The 18,473-nt window shown below is 45.6% G+C and overlaps 1 protein-coding gene across 5 annotated transcripts in view; it reads right to left on the bottom strand.

Annotated features, from left to right (window-relative positions):
- Positions 1-18,027, bottom strand: part of STAU2 (staufen double-stranded RNA binding protein 2) — a 277,794-nt gene extending 259,767 nt beyond the window's left edge. For all 5 annotated transcript variants that reach the window (XM_063451321.1, XM_063451318.1, XM_063451320.1 and 2 more), the window contains exons 1-3: positions 17,941-18,027; positions 2,818-3,055; positions 447-577 (exon numbers count right to left, since the gene is read on the bottom strand). In XM_063451321.1, coding sequence (XP_063307391.1) covers positions 447-577; positions 2,818-3,046 — 360 coding nt within the window. In that variant the 5' untranslated portion in view covers positions 3,047-3,055; positions 17,941-18,027. The remainder of the gene's footprint in view (positions 1-446; positions 578-2,817; positions 3,056-17,940) is intronic.
- Between the last annotated feature and the right edge of the window lie 446 nt (positions 18,028-18,473).

The raw sequence follows: 18,473 nt of genomic DNA on the forward strand, positions 1-18,473 counted from the left end.
TTATAATTTTTAATTTTATGCAAAGCACCTGCCGACCTGTAGTCGATTCTCATAGCACCCAGTGGTATTTCTTTCTCTCTCTCTGGTCAGTCTCATATGTGTTTAGTATAAGCAATGTACAATATCAGCTCTCAATTACTCTCTGATTGACATACATCTGTTACGAGCTTACCTATATTATATAGCATGTATTCTCTCAAGCGAGGCCAGCTCGTCTGTTTAGATAGTAACTCATGTTTTCTCTCCAGCCTCATGCTTCTCTCATGTACCTAATAATATAAAATGTGCTGCCCCATCGACATTTCTTGCCACAACCATCTGTATTATCACATGAATAATTGGTAAAATGTCATTGTCTAAATGTCTGTTTTCTCCTGCACGCAAAAATAAAGAATTACAAAAATAAATTAAAATGAGAACAGTATGTGTGGCGGCTGCCCCTTTACCTTGGAATGTGCTGGTCCTCTTTCTTCCAGAAGTTTATATTGGGGTTGAACACGGTTAAAGCGGGCTAACTCATTCACCAAACACATTGGCGTTTTCTCTTTGGGGTTTGTCATGTTTTCATGGAGAGGCACTGAAAGAAAACACAAACAGCACATTGCTGCATGTTTATTTAATATATTTCATGACTATCGATATTTCTTTAACCGCTATAAGACCGGGTCAATGTTTAAGGGGAAGAATCCGAAAGTGGTCTTCATGAACATTTTCCAGCATTAAACATTAACTCTTTAGGAATAGTGAGTGGAGCCTCTGGGTGTCTCTGAAAATATAACCCAAGTCTAAAGCCAAGAAGATAGAGAAAAAATACCAACAAGTAAAGGTATACCTATAAAAAAAAAAAATATATATATATATATATATTTTTTATTGGTATACCTTTACTTGTTGGTATTTTTTTTTTCCTCTATCTTTCTCACATCAATCCTCAATTATTTTAATTAATATTTTTCTACCCTTTTCTGTATGCTTTTACGTAGAATACACTTGCAGATATATATATATATATATGCAAGTGTATTCTCTCCTCCCCCTGCCGACTTCCGCTCCGAATGCGCATGCGCGTTCCTATGGACGTCAGCATGAAATCGCATTTAGGATTGCGGAAGCGACCTTTAGAGGCTGTCAGGGGGACAGCCACTAGAGGCTGGATTAACCCTCAATTTAAACATAGCAATTTCTTTGAAACTGCTATTTTTACAGCTGCAGGGTTAAAACTAGGGGGACTTGGCACCCAGACCACTTCATTGAGCTTCCCTTTTCTGTCTGCTTTTACGTGCTTTTACGTAGAATACACTTGCAGAGAGATAGATATATATATATATATATATATATATGCTTTTACGTAGAATACACTTGTGTATTCTACGTAAAAGCAGACAGAAAAGGGTAGAAAAAAATTTAATTAAAATAATTGAGGATTGATGTGGTCCAGCACTAGAAAGTGCAGATTAAAGGACCACTATAGGCACCCAATGAAGTGGTCTGGGTGCCAAGTCCCCCTAGTTTTAACGCTGCAGCTGTAAAAATAGCAGTTTCAAAGAAATTGCTATGTTTAAATTGAGGGTTAATCCAGCCTCTAGTGGCTGTCCCCCTGACAGCCTCTAAAGGTCGCTTCCGCAATCCTAAATGCGATTTCATGCTGACGTCCATAGGAACGCGCATGCGCATTCGGAGCGGAAGTCGGCAGGGGGAGGAGAGGTCACCAGAGCCGAGGGAGCCCGGCGCTGGATTAAGGTAAGTGGCTGAAGGGGTTTTAACCTCTTCAGCTCAGCGGGAGGGGGGCCCTGAGAGAGTGTTTTCCTGGCACTACAGTGCTCCTTTAAGAAAGAAAGAAAATAAACTGGCACTTTTTCTTAGAGTGTAATATTTATTCAGGTAATAAGACACAGGTCACATACAGAGAAAGTCTGCCAGTAATTTAAATGCTGTTGAATAAGACAGAGTCAAGGACCTAATGTCGTACTGCCCCATGAAGCCTTTACTATACTTGCCTATCAACCCCTACCCCCATGTTTTAGACATTTAAAAAAAAAAACTCTCCCTTTCCCCCTCCCCGAGTAGTTAGGTGACCCCAAGCTCATAGCCATCCCCCAAAAAAGAAAAAACAAAGACAGGCTAGCAATAAAAAAAATACGAGGGGGCGGGATGCTCAACGCAGATGGAGCTTGGCAAAGTATAAAAAGTCCTCTTAAGATCCTTCCCATGCTATGCAATTTTAATTCGAGCGCTCTGACTTATTGGTTTGCCTGTCAGTACGCTGTGATTGTTTTTATATTTGGCCTTTTTTGGCACTGAACAAAATACGCTTTAAGAAAAAAAATCTGAGGGGAAGTATCCATGTTTTTTTATTGTCTCCCCTTACTATCAACAGGGTGAGGGGGGAAGGCTGGGAGGAAGCTAGTGACTTGGGACCCCCAAGGCACTGTGGAGGGCGGTGGAGGTTTCTTGGGGATCTCCAGACACTGTGGTGAATTTCTAAGACTTTAGGTCTCCGCCAAATTATAAATAGCCCCCAACTTGTGAGGACTATTTGTAGGAGACATTACCCCCTCCCCCCATTTTATTAATAAATGAATAGCCACCGTCAATGAGTGTGGTCTGGGGGGACATTAAGTGTCCTCTCATTTATTGTATTAGTGGCTGGGCAACAATAACGGTTCAAACACTAGTCTTTATTGACAGCGAGCAGCCTCTGGCTTAGTACACATATCCCTACCTGCAAGAGCGTTTTTCCTTTATATTAATATGGGAGTCAAGGCGGCTATCACTCTAAAATAAACCAGACATGAAACTTCTCCCTTTTTACTATACCTTCTGAGAATTTGGCTCGACCTTCTTCATTAGCCATGCAAGGTGAATTAACAGAAGCTGAAGAATCCACAAGACTTTCGTTGGGGCTGTCCGTGGACACTTCTGTGGCAGAGCCATTCAGGGAGGACTGGAGACTCATCTGAATGGCACTTGTGGGAGATGGGGATAGTGCAGAAGGAAAGGAAGAGTCACACACAGGTGCTGGTGACTGTGCCTTTACGTGTGCCATCCTCAAGTTCTAAAATAAAGAAAGACTTGTGTGGGTGAATAACATATAGAAAAGGAAAAAAGTATTTTATTTAACACAAACAGAAAGTACAATTTACTAAAAACCCAAATCATGCATTCTTCAGAATAATCATCTTCAACTTCCATGCAGTATAACACTGAAAAATAGTGTCCCCCTCCAGGTGGCAACCTCAGTATATAGATTTTGAGATGTTCTTGACGAATCCAAGTACTCTGTGTCACAGCATATTGCAAATGATTTGAATAAACGTATTGTATAGAATAGATACAAAAACAAATATTGTTAAGACAAAAAGTATTTAAAAAAAAAAAGTGTCTAGATTTACAAGTCTCTGTATCACTTTACACTTGTTGGATTTGTGGTCTTTGTAAATAGGCAAATGGCATAGATCATGAAAAGTAACAGATTAATAATGTTCTCAAATCAAGGTTGTGGCGTTATCAGAAATCAACCAATTAAACAGTTTTAAATTCATAAGCTATTATGCAATCATTATAGCTTCAGTATCAAATGAACGTTTCATTGACAGCTCAGCTATAAAAGCCAAAGCAGAAGGAAACAATGCAGATAAAAAAAAAAAAATATCGCAATGTTAGGCCTAATCCTGTTTCCCTGAAAATAAGACATCCCCCAAAAATAAAAAATAAGCCGTATCTTATTTTGGGGTGACGCTCATAATATAAGCCCTAGCCTAAAAATAATCCCTAGTCGTTAACCGCTAGTTCGCTAATCTATGTTCGGGGGAATTTTCCCCGAGCATAGATTTGCATGGTTCCATTCGCGAATAAACTAATTTATGTTCAGGGATGTTTCGCCAAACATAGATTTGCGGGATTCCATTCGCAAGTAAGCTAATCTATGTTTGGGAAAGATTTCCTGAACATAGATTTGTAGGATTCCATGCACTATTGAACTGGAATTCCCCCGAACGTAAACCTGCTTTCTAACTCATGCTTGAAACCGTTTTTCCCTGAAATAAGACATCCCCCAAAAATAAGCCCTACTGTATTTTTCAGGGGAAAAATTTATATAAAAGTCTTATTTTCGGGGAAACACAGTAGCAACTGGCCACATTTGACACTCTACCAGAATTAGAATTGTTCTTTCACCTCAAACTTGTGTTTGTCCTATCGCTTCCTCTTTCAGAATCTGTTAATTTTTTTAAATCTATTTGCCTTGACAAAGGGTAGAGCTTAACCCAGGGCTTGACAAATTTGCTTTCAATCTAGGAGCCTGCTAAAAAAGTTAGGAGCCAGTTTTTTTCCCAATGACAAAAATACAATTCTTAACGGGACACTATATTCGCCAGAAATACTACAGCTTCAAGTAGTGGTCTGGTGTCTATAAATTGTCCCTCCAGGCTTTTCAACGTAAACTCTGTGTTTACATTGCTACCTAGTATCACCTCTAAAGTGTTTCCTACCTACATTCAGCGTCTTCACGCTCTGCATGGAGCCACTGATCGTTCCCCGTAGAGATACATTGATTTATTGCATCTCTATGAGGAGATGCTGACTGGTAATTGATCAATTGATGGATTCTTGATGGAGGCTGGTCTGCTGCAGCGAGACCGGCATAGCGCTGGAAAAAAGGTGAGTAAGAACACCATTCCCATGCAATCAAAGGGGGCTCGTGACCTAAACGCACACACACCCAGACAGACAAACACCCTGACAGACAGACAGACACACACACACTCATACGGGCAGCCGGCTCTGTTCAAAGGAGATGGCTGAAGGGCCGGATCTGAGGAATGCGGGCGGCCGGGCCGGCTCTGAGGACAGCGGCCGGGCGGACTCTGTAGAATGGGAGTGGGCGGACCAGCTTTTCTCAATGTGGGTAGGTGTGCAGGATCAGAGGAATGCGGCAAGTGGCACGCTGGCAGTCTTTAAATGGTGCCCTTCAAGCTTATAATTCCCCTGCGGGAGGAGGGAACGGGCCGACCAATTTCAGGCACCAGAGCGAAATTCTTAGTCGCCACGGCAACCAGGATTTGTCGAGCCCTGGCTTAACACCTTAAGGACAGCGGGCGTGCTATGCCGTCCTGCGAAATGTGGGCTTTGACACCTACCCGGGAGATCCCAATCGGGACAACCGGCCCTTCCAGGCCATGACATCGCAATTACATGACCGGATAGGTAGTGAACTGCCTTCTGGGTTGTTAGGCAGTCCCCCAAAGTTAAAAAAAAATTAAACACACTATTTATTAAATATATACTTAGATCATATATATTTTAATATATTAAATTCAAATAATTGAAAAAAATTAACATTTATGCAGTTTGAGTGTAAAAAATTCAAAACAACAAATGTGAACGCTAACTTTGGCAAGGGATTGTGACTAAGTGGCTACTAAAATTGTGACTAAGTGGCTACTAAAAAAGACATACCACATTTTAACATGGTACCACTGGACAAGGTGGCTCTCGGGGATGCCGGCGGGGGGAGGTGGGGGGCACTAGGGGCCAAATATTTGACATTGCTTGGGGGGGGTGCGGGGGGGCTCCCGGGGCGGCACGGATTGCAAATTCACTCCACGGTCCTGCCCTTAGTTGATGTCCTCCCCCACCCCTCTCTGTTCCTTTTCCCCTCCCTCCTGTCTCCCCCGGGGTCGTCTCCCCCTGTGGGAGGGAGGACCTTGGGGGGGGGGGGGGGGGGGGCGCCTGGCGGAAACCCACCCATCGGAGATACGGGGGGGGGGGGAGAGACCCACAAGGGTGACTGACACACAAGCCAACGGTACACAAGCAGCAGACGAGAACTACACACCAACATGACCATGAATCTCGCTCTATAGTGGGATATCCTGGCGACACTGCTCGACTCACTAGAGGGGGAGGGGGGGGAGAGGGAAAAGGGATAGAGGGCCTAGACCCTCGGTGAAACAACGGATGCTACAAGAATCACACGCAAGAGGGGGAACGCGCACCTGCTTTGGTTACACACACAAACAGTCAATAGACAGCACGAACACTACAGCACACCAGCAAACCTGTACATCAACTACCCCCAACCACAAGAAAAAGGGAGAAAGAATCTCAGGCAACTTCCACCTATGGATGAGGTATTCAGTGGGATGTAGGCACTTACAGAGTCAAACATATGGGGGGGGGGAAACAGTGCAGTTATGGCAAATGTTATTGTTTAAGTTTACATTGCTCTGGAAAATAGTTGGGCAGAGGCAGTCACAGGTACTAGTTGTATCCTTGCAAAGATACGCATACCAGAAATTGATGGGCTCACAAGAGCATTGGGAAGAACGACGTAGGAGAATGCCCTACAAAAAATTGCAAATGTCAAATGTCTGTAACAACCAATATCTGCAAACTAATATATAATGCGAGCTTCGCTCAGACTACCTATGTATGTACACACGTCATAATAAACGCTTTAATAACTAAAAAAGACATACCATATTTTAAATAACCTGGGTTGTATACTTTTGCAAATAGTATGCCATAATTAGGTTAAATTTCACTCCTGAGCTGCCATACGATCCCAAAGGTATGACAGAGAGAGAGAAGAGGAATCGATTGGGGAAAGTAAAGTTCGGCATGACAGTGCCCCTTTAACCCCTTAAGGACCAAGCTTCTGGAATAAAAGGGAATCATGACATGTCACACACGTCATGTGTCCTTAAGGGGTTAAGAGGTTATGTCAAGCTCCACTTCCTTTGCCTGAAAGGGTTACTCCAACCACTTCAGTGATTTAAAGTAGTCAAGGTGTTAGGAGCGAATATGCCTTGTACTCCCATCCGTCTCCTATTTCCATAATACGGGACTGTAAAAATATTAAAAATAAAATTCTCTCTCGCACCCCTCACCGTCTCAAAGTGCATGCATGCACACCGAGCCAGCAAAATGGTCCAGTCACAGGCTCCTTTATGAAGCAGCTGCCCTGACAACACAAAGAGGTGTGTGTGGAAAGGGAGCTTCGCCTGGCACTAAATTCCAAGGAAGTAATACATTTATTTTAGACTAGTTTTTTAGCTGGGGAAGACTTAAAGTATAATGGCCAATAGGAAAACGGAGCAAGATAAGAGAGGTTAAACTAGCCCTTTAAAAGGACCACTATAGTGCCTGGAAAACACTCGTTTTCCTGGCACTATAGTGCGCTGAGGGTGCCCCCACCCTTAGGGACCCCCTCCTGCCGGGCTGGATGGAGAGGAAGGGGTTAAACTTACCTTTCTCCAGCGCCAGGAGGGGAGCTCTCCTCCTCCTCTCCTCCTCCTCAGCTGAATGAGCATGCGCGGCAAGAGCCGCACGCGCATTCAGCCAGTCTCATAGGAAAGAATTCACAATGCTTTCCTATGGAAGCTGGCGTCTTCTCACTGATTTTCTGATTTTCACAGTGAGAAGCACGCAAGCATCTCTAGCGGCTGTCAATGAGACAGCCACTAGAGGCTGGATTAACCCAAATATAAACATGTTTATAGAAAAAAGGGTTAACCCTAGCTGGACCAGGCACACAGACCACTTCATTAAGCTGAAGTGGTGTGGGTGCCTATAGTGGTCCTTTAAGCTTCACCCTTTGTCAAGAGTAGGAAAAATGCATAAGACAAAGTAGTCCTTAGGTTTACGGTTATTTAACACAATTTAACTTGAAGAAAATGACTACAAAATATTAATTCACTTAGACTTCGTTAGAAAAAAATGAAATTAAAAAGTCACATTTCTGAAAATTTCAACAACATTTTTGAAAAGATTACCCTATGCAACATGCAAATATTTCTTATGTTTTTTGTTTGTAAGTTACAGTGGATTTACCAATCTGTTTAGCATTTCAGACAATTTAACACTCCAAGTGCCAAGCAACACTTAATAATAATTAGAGGGACACTACACTGCCCAACTACCAAAAACAAAAAAAAACAAAAAAATTACAAATCACAGTTTGGCAGATATACCCAAAATGAAACATGCATTCATTAAATTATGCATTTTTTCACTAGGGGTATACATAAAAACTAGCAAGCACTGCATTTCTCTTGTACGAAACATCCCCAGCAGCTCAATGAAAGGTCTTAAGGCAGGTGCTCTGCAAGGCAGGTGCTCTGGGCAATTGCCTGCCATTTGACTTTAGCTCCACTGAGCTAAATAACTAGGAAGTAACATGACCAGTTGTCGGATTGACAGCCAGGGAGGTGTCACAAGGTTGATTTATAAAAGAGACAATTTCTATAGAAATCAGCCCTTATTATAACATGGATAAACGAGAACATACTTCAATGGTCTCGAGTGTCCCTTTAAGTATCTACTAGCTTTTCTCTTTAATACGTATGCACAGACTGACATTTACTAATTCTCATAAATAAAACCACTTCCAATCCTTAGCTTGAGACCAAAATGGCTCACAATAATTTAACCCCTAAAAGGTAAGAAAGGGCCAATGGCCTCCTTGTTTAATAATAACTTCATGGTGATTAAGTTGTTTTGCTGCCTGGAGTAGTCCTATAAGTACTAAAATCATATAAAACATGCAATAACTGTTTTTTTCCCCACATAAAAAAACTAAAACAAATTGAAGCTTGATTTATTTTTCTTCTTTAAATTTCCAATAAAATACTAAGTTTTAAAGGGACACTATAGTTACCATAACAACTACATCTTATTGAATTTGTTCTGGTGAGGAGAATTATTACCTTTAGGCTTTTTGCTGTAAACACTGTCTTTTCAGAGCCTAGTGATAACTTCACTGGTCACTCCTTGGATGGATGTTAGAGATCCTTCCTGGGTCATGGCTGCCTAAAATGCATCCAAACATTCAGTATCTCCTCCCTCTGCATGCAGACACTGAACCTTCCTCATTGAGATTCATTGATTCAATTAATCTCTATGAGGAGATGCTGATTGGCCAGGGCTGTGTTTGAATCATGCTGGCTCTGCCCCTGATCTGCCTCTTTGTTAGTCTCAGCCAATCATATGGGGAAGCATTGTGATTGGTTTAGAACAACACTTCTGATGATGTCAGCAGACAGCTTGCTGGTCTGAGGCAGACAGGGGCAGAGCCAGCAGCTTCATGCTTGAATATAAGTAAGATTTTACTATATTTAGGGAGGCAAGAGATGGCCGGGAGGCTAGATTGTGGTTTTAACACTATAGGGTCAGAAATATATGTTTGTGTTCCTGACCCTATAGTGCTCCTCTAAGTTAGCCGCCGGAGCGCATAATTTTCACCTTGAAGAGGTTGGGTCGATTAGAGTACTCGTACGTTTATTTACTGCAATGTTGCTTACACCATTTTCAGTAGGACACACATGGAGGTACACAAGCAGGAAATAATTTGCAATAAAGTACTTTAATGTCAACTGTATCTCTACAGAAGCGATCAAGGTTATTCCCTAAATTCCAAATAAAAATGTGAATGGAAAATTTGAGGAATAAATAGCTGAAAAAAAAAATCTCAAACTGCCATAGTTACAGCTTAGGCTATTTTAGTTTCAATTTTGCAATTCTGAAAAATTCTGATCATTTCAGAGTTCAGAGAATAACCCTGTATAATGTTTTGTTTTTGTATTTTTATATCACTTTCGCTTCTAGTAAAAGATACCTCTGTACAGGTATATATTTCCAAAAAGACAACCTAGAGTATTTCAGAAATATATTTTGTTACCAATCATTTTCAAAAATGAGTAGTAGAATGTGCTTTTTTATGAAATTGCTTACAAATATTTCAAATATGAAACTTTAGTAAAAATGTGCAAGATATATTCCCCACTACCCTCGATAAGAGGAATACTCCGCATGTATTGATTTATTCGAAATCAAAAATGTACATTGCATTATTCACATAACTCTAACTTAGATTAAAACAGGCCATGCACCTCTATGCGACACATTAGGACTACATAAAAACATAGCTGTGTGCTCTATGTGGGCTGGCTCAAATCACATAATATCTGTGGACACAAATAAAATGTTCATCTTGCAATTGAACTATGGATAGCACATGTTTTCCTTAAAGGATCACTATAGGGTCAGGAACACAAACATGTATTCCTGACCCTATAGTGTTAACACCACCATCTAGCCCCCCTGGGCCCCTCATGCCTCCATAAATATTGTAAAAACCTTACTGTATTCAAGCCTGAAGCTGTAAATCTGCATGCTGTTAGACTCAGAAAAACAAGCCGTCTGCTGACATGTGGTAGCCTGATCCAATCACAGTGCTCCCCCATAGGATTGGCTGAGTCTGGCAAAAAGGCAGATCAGGCGCAGAGCCAGCACAATTCAAACACAGCCCTGGCCAATCAACATCTCCTCATGGAGATTAATTCAATCAATGAATCTCTATGAGGAAAGTTCAGAGTCTGCATGCAGAGAGAGGAGATACCGAATCACAGGATGCTGTGCACAGTGCTATCCTGTGCTCTGCTGACAGCAGATCTGAGTGGATGGAGGCATATTATGCCTCCATCAACTCCGAAGTCCCTCTGGTTCACTCTGAGTGACTGCAACTGGAGGTGTTCCTAGCTTTCAATGTAAACACTGTATTTTCTCAGAAAATACTTTGTTTCCATGAGAAAGGCTGCAGTTCTCAACTGAACAACCTCATTAAGCTGAAGTTGTTCAGGTGACTATAGTGTCCCTTTAATAAATATCCCCCAATACTGTAAAAAAGATTCGCAACAGTGGACTGCTGAACTCCTGAAACTAAGTGCTACAGTGGAAATTTTTTCTGACACTTCATTTCATTCAGGTTACTTATTATATCAAATGTGCATTTTTATCCTATAGCATAACACAATGACTTGTTTTCAGTAAATATTGAATTGCAGTGAACGAACAACCAAACATTTCAGGATAAAATAGCCAACTTGTAGATTAGCTGGAATTTTTTTCCAGATCAGCTACCGTTGCCTGCATTTTACAATTCGATGTTCCATTCCCTCCAATTTGGGAATTGAATAATAACACGGTCAATAAACCCCATGGCTGCAATTATGGTCTCACTGGACAAACATAGAGAAAGTGCAAACCAGCAATGCCCTCCGGGAAACAGAAAAGCTGTGGGATATACAAGATGGATGCAATGCAATGTTAGAACTGTATATGAGAAGATCTCAATGTCAAAGTGAAACAAGCATATTCAGTGTATTAGTATCGAAGCTTAGCATGATCAAATAATGTTATCTTCACAGTTCCAGTGGGCGGAGTAACAGGTGAAGCACCTGTCATACATGCGCTAGATGCACAATGCTAAGTGACAACCGTCATAAGCATTAGAGTGCATTGAATGTCAATGACAGCTGTCCTTTTCTGCAGTACAGTGTGTTCTAAGGACTGGAGACTTGCACAAAAGGTGTGAATATTTTTTAGCCAAAACAGAAGAATTCTTAATATCAGCTAAGTTTTCAGTTTGGCTAAAATTTCGATTTTAATTCCTTAAAATGTATTAAAAAGTCACCTGTAAGTGGCTTCTCAGATTACTGTGACCCGTTTGTTATACTAAAACCACTAAGACCTGTTGTGTTTTTTGAAGGAGTACAGTGTGAGTGACAGACTAATGGGCTTTCTATTTTTATTTATTTATATTATTTTAATTTCTACAATCATTTGTAGTCTCTCACAAAGTATGCAACTACACTTCCCAGTGCACTAACGTATATACAAATGCTGGGAGGGTTTGTTTGGTGTGTTTCTCCATGCACCATTGCCCACCACCATAGTCATTGTGGATCCACAAGTGCATGATGCCCTCCCAGTGCAATATGTCAAACCATTTTAGAACAGTTTGACTTACCTGGCACTCACGAGTGCCCACAGAAGTCAGGTGCCTTCCTAGAACTAAAGTGCGGCAGGACCACAGACATTGGCAGAAAAGGCTCAGCTGACATTCTCTGCCAGTAAGCGTGACCCTGCTCAGCTTAGGACAGCTAACCGGATTCTCCAGCAAAGAGAATCTGGAAGGAGGGGCTGCAAGCTTAACCCCTTAAGGACACATGACATGTGTGACATGTCATGATTCCCTTTTATTCCAGAAGTTTGGTCCTTAAGGGGTGAAAGGGACACTATAGTCACCTGAACAACTTTAGCTTAATGAAGCAGTTTTGGCGTATAAAACATGCCCCTGCAGCCTCACTGCTCAAACCTCTGCCATTCAGGAGTTAAATCCCTTTGTTTATGAACCCTAGTCACACCTCCCTGCATGTGACTTGCACAGCCTTCCATAAACACTTCCTGTAAAGAGAGCCCTATTTAGGCTTTCTTTATTGCAAGTTCTGTTTAATTAAGATTTTCTTATCCCCTGCTATGTTAATAGCTTGCTAGACCATGCAAGAGCCTCCTGTATGTGATTAAAGTTCAATTTAGAGATTGAGATACAATTATTTAAGGTAAATTACATCTGTTTGAAAGCAGGCTCTGTCAATCATAGTCAGGGGAGGTGTGGCTAGGGCTGCATAAACAGAAACAAAGTGATTTAACTCCTAAATGACAGTGAATTGAGCAGTGAAATTGCAGGGGAATGATCTATACACTAAAAGTGCTTTATTTAGCTAAAGTAATTTACGTGACTATAGTGTTCCTATAAGCCATTGTTTCGCACAATTAGTGATACCAACTGTAACTTGTATATTCAGTACATGAAAAGGGCTGCTCTGAAATATGTAAAAATCATAAGCACAGGAGGGAAATCTATTAAGGAGGAAATCCAAAGAAATAACCATGATTTAAATGGCACTCTACGCACCAAAACCACTTCTGCGAGTTATAGCGTTTATGGTACAGCAGGCTCCTGACACCATGCCACTGTTAAATTTCAGCCCATTTTGAAATGGTTTGACTCTTATATGGGTCCCTGGGCACCTGCAGTCTGGTTCCTATTCACAAATATCACACTTATACTTTCTCATTAGCAAAATCTATTTCACCTGTCTTTAGACAGAACTCATTGGCTAATAGTGTAGGCTGAAAGCCAATGAATTCAGTCTAAATAAAAGGGACAAAACGAATATATCGAATGTGTAAGGGGAACGTCATCTTTAGTGATATGATAAGCAGTACCGGACCACAGGCAACAAGGGGACCTAGTTACATGCCACAAGACTCCTGACACTATAACCATAACATTTTTCGAGTGTGAAAATGCGTCAGCAAGGGTTGTTGAGGTTGTAGAATGACACTACTCTGGGCACTGAGAAACTATTACTTGATGTCTGGGTTACAGTTGGAACCTCAACAGATGAATTGCACCAGTTCTTTTGGGTTATGGTTTATGAGCATCCATAGTTTTTAGGGTGCAGTATACCAGTTGCTTGAGTTATATGTTGCCTATTTTTTGGGGTGCAACATTTCTGTGGCTTGCAGAGCATCAACCTCCCTATGTTTTCAAGGTGCATTGTATCAATTATTTGGGTTACAGTGATATACCCTTCCTATATGTTGCTATGCAGATTAACAGTAACTAGTGTTACAGTACAATTCCTATATTTTGGGATGCACTGTTCAATTGTTTTGGTAACAGTGCATTACCCTACCTAGGTTCTCTGTGATATTGCTTGTGTTGTATTGTACAATGCATCCAGGTTTGAGGTGCATTGTTGCAGTTTCTTGGGTTACAGTGCATTAAGTGCATAGGATTTGGGATGGAGTGTGCCAGTCCATGAGTTAAAGGACAGCAGGATTCCTGTATTTTTGGTATTTTATATTTTTGCGTTAGTTAATAGTGTGTAGCACATTCTCTATGGGTGCCTGATAACAGTTAGTTAGTCTGTCAGTGCCTGTGTGAACAGGAGAAATTTCTGACACCTGCCTGGTGTGATGGTCTGATCCAGGATCGGGCTGGGCAGCTCTGCACTCCATATGTGCTCTGTGATGCCCTGATCCAGGACTTGGCTGGGCTACCCTGCTCTCCCTGGGTGCGGTGTGATGCTCCGATCCAGGCTCTCCCTGGGTGCGGTGTGATGCTCCGATCCAGGCTCTCCCTGGGTGCGGTGTGATGCTCCGATCCAGGCTCTCCCTGGGTGCGGTGTGATGCTCCGATCCAGGCTCTCCCTGGGTGCGGTGTGATGCTCCGATCCAGGCTCTCCCTGGGTGCGGTGTGATGCTCCGATCCAGGCTCTCCCTGGGTGCGGTGTGATGCTCCGATCCAGGCTCTCCCTGGGTGCGGTGTGATGCTCCGATCCAGGCTCTCCCTGGGTGCGGTGTGATGCTCCGTTCCAGGCTCTCCCTGGGTGCGGTGTGATGCTCCGTTCCAGGCTCTCCCTGGGTGCGGTGTGATGCTCCGTTCCAGGCTCTCCCTGGGTGCTGTGTGATGCTCCGTTTCAGGCTCTCCCTGGGTGCTGTGTGATGCTCCGTTTCAGGCTCTCCCTGGGTGCTGTGTGATGCTCCGTTTCAGGCTCTCCCTGGGTGCTGTGTGATGCTCCGTTTCAGGCTCTCCCTGGGTGCTGTGTGATGCTCCGTTTCAGGCTCTCCCTGGGTGCTGTGTGATGCTCCGTTTCAGGCTCTCCCTGGGTGCTGTGTGATGCTCCGTTTCAGGCTCTCCCTGGGTGCTGTGTGATGCTCCGTTTCAGGCTCTCCCTGGGTGCTGTGTGATGCTCCGTTTCAGGCTCTCCCTGGGTGCTGTGTGATGCTCCGTTTCAGGCTCTCCCTGGGTGCTGTGTAATGCTCCGTTTCAGGCTCTCCCTGCGTGCTGTGTGATGCTCCGTTTCAGGCTCTCCCTGCGTGCTGTGTGATGCTCCGATCCAGGCTCTCCCTGCGTGCTGTGTGATGCTCCGATCCAGGCTCTCCCTGCGTGCTGTGTGATGCTCCGATCCAGGCTCTCCCTGCGTGCTGTGTGATGCTCCGATCCAGGCTCTCCCTGCGTGCTGTGTGATGCTCCGATCCAGGCTCTCCCTGCGTGCTGTGTGATGCTGCGATCCAGGCTCTCCCTGCGTGCTGTGTGATGCTCCGATCCAGGCTCTCCCTGCGTGCTGTGTGATGCTCCGATCCAGGCTCTCCCTGCGTGCTGTGTGATGCTCCGATCCAGGCTCTCCCTGCGTGCTGTGTGATGCTCCGATCCAGGCTCTCCCTGCGTGCTGTGTGATGCTCCGATCCAGGCTCTCCCTGCGTGTTGTGTGATGCTCCGATCCAGGCTCTCCCTGCGTGCTGTGTGATGCTCCGATCCAGGCTCTCCCTGCGTGCTGTGTGATGCTCCGATCCAGGCTCTCCCTGGGTGCTGTGTGATGCTCTGATCCAGGCTCTCCCTGGGTGCTGTGTGATGCTCCGATCCAGGCTCTCCCTGCGTGCTGTGTGATGCTCCGATCCAGGCTCTCCCTGGGTGCTGTGTGATGCTCCGATCCAGGCTCTCCCTGGGTGCTGTGTGATGCTCTGATCCAGGCTCTCCCTGGGTGCTGTGTGATGCTCTGATCCAGGCTCTGGCTGGGTGCTGGGTGCTGTGTGATGCTCTGTTTCAGGCTCTGGCTGGGTGCTGCTCTGTTTCAGGCTCTGGCTGGGTGCTGTGTGTTGCTCTGTTTCAGGCTCTGGCTGGGTGCTGTGTGATGCTCTGTTTCAGGCTCTGGCTGGGTGCTGTGTGATGCTCTGTTTCAGGCTCTGGCTGGGTGATGCTCTGTTTCAGGCTCTGGCTGGGTGCTGTGTGATGCTCTGTTTCAGGCTCTGGCTGGGTGCTGTGTGATGCTCTGTTTCAGGCTCTGGCTGGGTGCTGTGTGATGCTCTGTTTCAGGCTCTGGCTGGGTGCTGTGTGATGCTCTGTTTCAGGCTCTGGCTGGGTGCTGTGTGATGCTCTGTTTCAGGCTCTGGCTGGGTGCTGTGTGATGCTCTGTTTCAGGCTCTGGCTGGGTGCTGTGTGATGCTCTGTTTCAGGCTCTGGCTGGGTGCTGTGTGATGCTCTGTTTCAGGCTCTGGCTGGGCTGCCCTGCTCTCCCTGGGTGCTGTGTGATGCTCTGTTTCGGGCTCTGGCTGGGTGCTGTGTGATGCTCTGTTTCGGGCTCTGGCTGGGTGCTGTGTGATGCTCTGTTTCGGGCTCTGGCTGGGTGCTGTGTGATGCTCTGATCCAGGCTCTCCCTGGGTGCTATGTGATGCTCTGATCCAGGCTCTGGCTGGGTGCTATGTGATGCTCTGATCCAGGCTCTGGCTGGGTGCTATGTGATGCTCTGATCCAGGCCCTCCCTGGGTGCTATGTGATGCTCTGATCCAGGCTCTGGCTGGGTGCTGTGTGATGCTCTGATCCAGGCTCTGGCTGGGTGCTGTGTGATGCTCCGATCCAGGCTCTCCCTGGGTGCTGTGTGATGCTCCGATCCAGGCTCTCCCTGGGTGCTGTGTGATGCTCCGATCCAGGCTCTCCCTGGGTGCTGTGTGATGCTCCGATCCAGGCTCTCCCTGGGTGCTGTGTGATGCTCTGTTTCAGGCTCTCCCTGGGTGCTGTGTGATGCTCTGTTTCAGGCTCTCCCTGGGTGCTGTGTGATGCTCTGTTTCAGGCTCTCCCTGGGTGCTGTGTGATGCTCTGTTTCAGGCTCTCCCTGGGTGCTGTGTGATGCTCTGTTTCAGGCTCTGGCTGGGTGCTGTGTGATGCTCTGTTTCAGGCTCTGGCTGGGTGCTGTGTGATGCTCTGTTTCAGGCTCTGGCTGGGTGCTGTGTGATGCTCTGTTTCAGGCTCTCCCTGGGTGCTGTGTGATGCTCTGTTTCAGGCTCTGTTTCAGGCTCTCCCTGGGTGCTGTGTGATGCTCTGTTTCAGGCTCTCCCTGGGTGCTGTGTGATGCTCTGTTTCAGGCTCTCCCTGGGTGCTGTGTGATGCTCTGTTTCAGGCTCTCCCTGGGTGCTGTGTGATGCTCTGTTTCAGGCTCTCCCTGGGTGCTGTGTGATGCTCTGTTTCAGGCTCTCCCTGGGTGCTATGTGATGCTCTGTTTCAGGCTCTGGCTGGGTGCTATGTGATGCTCTGTTTCAGGCTCTGGCTGGGTGCTATGTGGTGCTCTGTTTCAGGCTCTGGCTGGGTGCTGTGTGATGCTCTGTTTCAGGCTCTGGCTGGGTGCTATGTGATGCTCTGTTTCAGGCTCTGGCTGGGTGCTGTGTGATGCTCTGTTTCAGGCTCTGGCTGGGTGCTATGTGATGCTCTGTTTCAGGCTCTGGCTGGGTGCTGTGTGATGCTCTGTTTCAGGCTCTGGCTGGGTGCTGTGTGATGCTCTGTTTCAGGCTCTGGCTGGGTGCTGTGTGATGCTCTGTTTCAGGCTCTGGCTGGGTGCTGTGTGATGCTCTGTTTCAGGCTCTGGCTGGGTGCTGTGTGATGCTCTGTTTCAGGCTCTGGCTGGGTGCTGTGTGATGCTCTGTTTCAGGCTCTGGCTGGGTGCTGTGTGATGCTCTGTTTCAGGCTCTGGCTGGGTGCTATGTGATGCTCTGTTTCAGGCTCTGGCTGGGTGCTATGTGATGCTCTGTTTCAGGCTCTGGCTGGGTGCTATGTGATGCTCTGTTTCAGGCTCTGGCTGGGTGCTATGTGATGCTCTGTTTCAGGCTCTGGCTGGGTGCTATGTAATGCTCTGTTTCAGGCTCTGGCTGGGTGCTATGTGATGCTCTGTTTCAGGCTCTGGCTGGGTGCTGTGTGATGCTCTGTTTCAGGCTCTGGCTGGGTGCTGTGTGATGCTCTGTTTCAGGCTCTGGCTGGGTGCTATGTGATGCTCTGTTTCAGGCTCTCCCTGGGTGCTATGTGATGCTCTGTTTCAGGCTCTCCCTGGGTGCTATGTGATGCTCTGTTTCAAGCTCTGGCTGGGTGCTATGTGATGCTCTGTTTCAGGCTCTGGCTGGGTGCTGTGTGATGCTCTGTTTCAGGCTCTGGCTGGGTGCTGTGTGATGCTCTGTTTCAGGCTCTGGCTTGGCTGCCCTGCTCTCCCTGGGTGCTGTGTGATGCTCTGCACTGGCTAGGTGGGGGATGTGCTGCACAGTTACCTGGCTGTCCCGGGCCGGGCTGCTCACACCTCCAACATTGACAAACACTAAAGAGAATGAGCCGCAAGCTTCCGCCCCCTTCCCTGACAGAGGTTGCGCAAAACCATCGCATACAGCAAAGAGGGGTCACCGTCATTATGGGTTCAGGATCAAATACCCAGGAACGCTCCCTTAACGGAAATCTGCACCGCGAGGGTTTACTGCATCGCATTCTCCGTCTACAGGTGTCCATAAAACCGTTTCATACACTTATTTTCTAGGGTGAAGGAGGACGGAAAGCATTCGGACCTCCCCACGTTTACCCGTTGGTATCTTCCGAAGCCCTCACGTTAGTCCATAGCGAAAAGCAGCCATTGAGATCTGCACGAGCGGCCCCTACCTGCCGGTCTGGGTAATGCGTGGCGCTGATTCACAAGGAAGGACAAGGAAGAGGGGGGGAATAATTGGGAAACGTGATGGCAATAATTTAACATGATTGGGGTTTAAAGGGACACTATGGTCACCAGAAACACTACAGCTTGTCCCTGCAGCCT

Source organism: Pelobates fuscus, chromosome 4, assembly GCF_036172605.1.
Source record: "Pelobates fuscus isolate aPelFus1 chromosome 4, aPelFus1.pri, whole genome shotgun sequence".
Lineage (NCBI taxonomy): Eukaryota > Metazoa > Chordata > Amphibia > Anura > Pelobatidae > Pelobates > Pelobates fuscus.